The sequence below is a fragment of the Pterocles gutturalis genome, unplaced genomic scaffold, assembly GCF_000699245.1.
Source record: "Pterocles gutturalis isolate BGI_N339 unplaced genomic scaffold, ASM69924v1 scaffold40103, whole genome shotgun sequence".
Classification (NCBI taxonomy): Eukaryota; Metazoa; Chordata; class Aves; order Pterocliformes; family Pteroclidae; genus Pterocles; species Pterocles gutturalis.
In genome coordinates, this window is record NW_010127090.1 from 1 (window position 1) to 4,397 (window position 4,397).

The 4,397-nt window shown below is 45.0% G+C and overlaps 1 protein-coding gene across 1 annotated transcript; it reads left to right on the forward strand.

Annotated features, from left to right (window-relative positions):
• Positions 1 to 334: 334 nt before the first annotated feature.
• LOC104465931 (cytochrome b-c1 complex subunit 10) lies at positions 335 to 455 on the forward strand (the record flags this gene model as incomplete). The annotated part of the gene is made up of 1 exon (XM_010079177.1): positions 335 to 455. A coding segment is annotated over one exon (121 nt), but the record flags the coding sequence as incomplete, so codon positions are not given.
• Between the last annotated feature and the right edge of the window lie 3,942 nt (positions 456 to 4,397).

Below are 4,397 nucleotides of genomic sequence, written 5' to 3' on the forward strand. Positions count from 1 at the left end.
TGGAACAGGCTGCCCAGGGCAGTGGTGGAGTCACCATCCCTGGAGGGGGGCAAGAAACGTGTGGATGTGGTGCTTCGGGACATGGGTTAGTGGGTTGGGTGGTGTTGGGTTGATGGTTGGACTTGATGATCCCTTATGTTTCTATGAACTCTTTCCTGTAAAATATCTTGACTGCCCAGGGGACTAACACTTTTCTGTATATGTAAAATTCTTCCAAGATTTCCTGGTTGAAATTACTTTCCCAGGTACCGTAGCGATGAGCATTTGCTAGACCTTTTGCAGTGGAGAATTAATGTTGTTTACCTCCGTGTGTGTGTGTGTGTCTCTTCTTTAGGACTCCCACTCTCGCTACATGGGGTGGGGTAGCTGGTACTGGTTTAGTATGGCTCACAGACTGGAAGCTGGTTCTTCAGTATGTTCCCTACATTGGTGGCAAGTATAAAACTGAAGACTAAGCTTCCCTCTAACGGTAAGTTTTGTCTGTGCATCTCTTAGCCTCAGTAGCAGTGTTGCATTGATGAGACAGTTGATGTTTCCTGCGTCCCAGGACACCAGCACATTGTTGGTCCAAACCAGAACTGTTCAATTTGATTGTTCAGGGCTTTTTTTTCTTTTTTCTTTTTTTTTTTAATATGGGGCTTCATAGTGCCAGAAGGATGAACTATTAATAAGAATATGTTTTTCAAGTGATTATTTTGCAAGCAGTGGATTTTTCACAATGTAATGTGGTTCTTGAGAAGCCAAATCAAATATTCTGTGGTAATTTGGAACTTTTGACAGATCCGTTTCCTTCTGATTGTAGGTAGAATGGCTTCAAGCTCACGACTAATTTTGTTGCTGGGCAGATTCAGACTCCTTTCTGTTCCTTGTAGCTGTTATTGAAAGTAAGATGAATGTTCAGAGCTGGTTGCTGTGTGCCACAAATTCATTGGAAAATCAGCTTTGTCAAGTTTTTGTTTTTCTTTCTGTAGTTGCACATGAAATGTTCTGAATCTTCTGTGAGACTGACCGTCTGTAAAGCTTTTTTATTCGTTGCCGCAGAGAAAAGGGAGTTAGAAAGATTTTTGCCTTGCAAAAAGGATGCTGATGGGCAAAGGTGCAGAGGAAACTACATACATCTCAAGACTTGTTTCTTCTGGTCAGAGCAAATTACATTTACATGTTGATAAATGAAAGTAAGATACTTGCCTTTGAGCTCCACAGTATTTTATAGAGAAATTGTTGAGTCTGGAAGTCACAAAGCACATTGTTAGTACTTTAGTAAATCTCTTTTCCCAGAGATACGTGTTGCAGTTTAAACCACTTACTGCGCCTTTCCTGTTTTATATGTATCACCCAGATCCTTGGTGTAACCAAAGGATGAAAGAAACTTCTCATGAAAGTCATCTCCACTCGTAGCATCTCGTGTGGCTGTAGATGTTCACTGACAAGTCAGCGGAAAAGCTCTCAAGTGCTGTAGAGGCAATTAAATTACCTAGTCAGGGCTTTCGTGACTTAAAAATCGTCTTAGCCGGTGGCAGGAACATGGATGTGTTCACAGTGGGTGTCTCTGTTTTGAAGCAAGAGCTGTGATGTCTCATTGTGCATAAATCACCTGGAAGGAGCATATTCCTCTCCAGGAATTGCTTCCAAATTGCTTCCTCTCCTGAGATTGCTTCCAGAGAGACTCCAGGGCTGTGTGCCTTTCGTCTGCTGTGTCGCCTTCTGGAACAGGAGCTTCTGCCCTGGGAACTGGAGGCTTTTGAGATTCGTCTGTAGCGTTGGCTGCTGTAGCACGTCGCAGGAAGCACTGCTTAATGACTGCTTTGTGTTTCTTGTAGGAAATGTGTGGCTGGAGCCATCCGCCCACTGAGACCCTGCTTTGAGGTGAACTTGAAACGGATTCTGCAACAGGTCGTGGTGTGTCTCTCTTTCTCCCGTGAACAGTTGTGACCTCTTGGTTGTGAACAAATTTAAACTTCACTGACCAGCCCACGCAGTGCTCTTCCTCTGAGCGCTTTCACAGCAGATCTTCCCCCAATGGGAGTAATTTATAAACCTGATGGACAAAATAAACCAAGTAAATGATATTTCTGGGGTTTTGTGTTACCTCCTTAGTCCACGTTCTTTAGACGGGACTCCTGGTCTGAGTTTGGGTTGCGTCTTCAGCTTGTTTGATGCGTGTCCTGAGGAATGTGTTGGTTTTAAGTGAATCATTCCTAGAGCAGTAGCAACCGTGGACTCTTGCACACAGTGACATTTTCGTAGCCAGTACTGCAGAGTTTTGTGGTAACACAGATTCCTGGCGTTTAGTTTAAAGCAAGGTTTTGTTTCTTTTTAACATCAAGTCACATACCCCTTAAACTGACTGGGAACACCCCATTTTAAAGCGGTGTGTGCTGTCTCAACACAGGATAGCTTTCCTGGCTTCATCTAGGGGCTCAAAGGAGGCAGACCCCAAACCCTGGAAGGCTTTCTGTGTACCAGGGGTGGAGAGAGCTGCTCAGTTAGTTTCCTAATGTGGGGTTTGCGTAGGAAAAGAATATCTACCTACATCCTTTTCATCCCTTTCTGCAAAGACCAGAATTTGCAAATGAACTTACCTTTGTGTGAGAACAGGATCACTGTTTTCTTTCTGTTCAGTGCCAAATTTCACTTCGTTAGAATTTTTGGCTACAATGAGAGGTTTGAAAAATCTCCGTTGGAGTAGCTGTGCTGCTTGAGTGTCACCTTCAGGGCTGAAGGCTTCTGAGTGATGTTTCTATGGCAAACTGTTGTAAAACCTGCCTAAACAGAATAATAGCTTTAGCATTGCTTTAGCAGCATCACTGTTAATTAATTGGAGGGGCGGGGGATGTAATTTTTGCATGCAAAACTCTCGTTGCTGCCCTGCTGTGTCCAGGAGGATGGTACAGCGGCTTATGGCGCAGTGGGATAACCGCACGATGGGATAACCGTGTGATGGGATAACACCGCAATTTCCTCAGCCTTTCCCACTCCCCAGCTCCAGCTGTGCTCCTGGCTGACTCCTAAAAGGCCAAAAAGCCACTGTACCTTGAAACACTGAGAAAGGAGGTTTGGCAACATCAGCCCCACGCTGTATGTAGGGATACTGATCCATTTCCATACAAAGCACACTTGAGAGTGGACATTCTGTTAGCCTGTACTCGCACGTCATCAGGATTGCGGACAGTTAGACTCTCTGCTCTTACCTATTTAACACGTCTGGACGGGACGGGTGTCATACGCTGCTGCTGACTTCAGAAATGCCCTCGTTTGGGCTCGTTCCCATGGGTGGGCGAGCCTTGCACTGAGGGTCTGTGTTGCCTGTTCCTTTGAGGACCCCGGTCTCCCGGAGCCGTCAGTCTGCAGCTCTCGTTAGTGAGAGTTACCGTGAGCAAAGCCCCAGTTGCGCACGGCAGGTGAGATTAGAAGATACTTGGAGGGGAAAAACATATTGAAAATATCAACTGCGTGCACAGGCAGGCACTGCAAGAAATATATAGACTTTGGCTTTGTTTGCCTTTTGGCGATTGTTTAGCTGCTTGTGTTTTCTGCAGGATTTCAAACGATGGCTTTGCCTCTAATTAAGCCTAGGATTAGCATTTAACTGATGTCATTTCTAGCATTTCTCCTTCCACAAGAGCAAGCATTCTTCAGAATACTCAAATATCTTCTGGATTCTTGGGCAAATTTCTGTTAAAATTCAAATAATCACTGTTCAAGTGTCATAAGTGATCTTTCTAATTTGGATATCCTAGCATTGCCTCTTTTCTAACAGTTAATTCTTTTTCAGAATGAGCTAACCAAATGTCACATACATTATATGAACAAATTAGTTAGAAGACACCAATGCGGCAGAGGAGGAAAAGCTTCTCCCTCCAAACCCGGAGAGTTCCACTAGAGGGCACAGTGGCGGCCAGACTGACGGGGCTTTGGATCTACAGAAACGAAAAAGCACCTTTAGCTCTGGGTTAGTGATGGAACTTCAAAACCTCCTCTAATAAAAAGAAAAAAAAACCTTCTCTCAGTGTTTGGCCATGCTGGTACCCCCTCTTCATTTTCATCCTGGAAGATGTAAGTGAGGATGGGACAGGGAGTTATTGTAACCGCCTTGGCGCTGTCGGTCTACGTTCAGCCCTTGTTGGTCTCTTCTCCTGCCGTCGTCTCCTGGACCAACTTCAGATTCTGCGCCTCTGGAGGGGCCGGTAGGTTGGGTGGTGAATTCTGCTCTGAAGCAAGCTCCTCTGTTGGGTCTGGGGTATTTGGCTGTGGAGCTTACAACTAGAGTTCTCTGCAGGGCTACATGGAAGATTTTTAGTCTGTTGCTTGCTTCCATGGCTGACAGCAGCTGATTTTGGTGATTTTTTTGGATTATCTACTAGTCCTGGAACCATAGGGGCTCTCTGGCAGCTGAA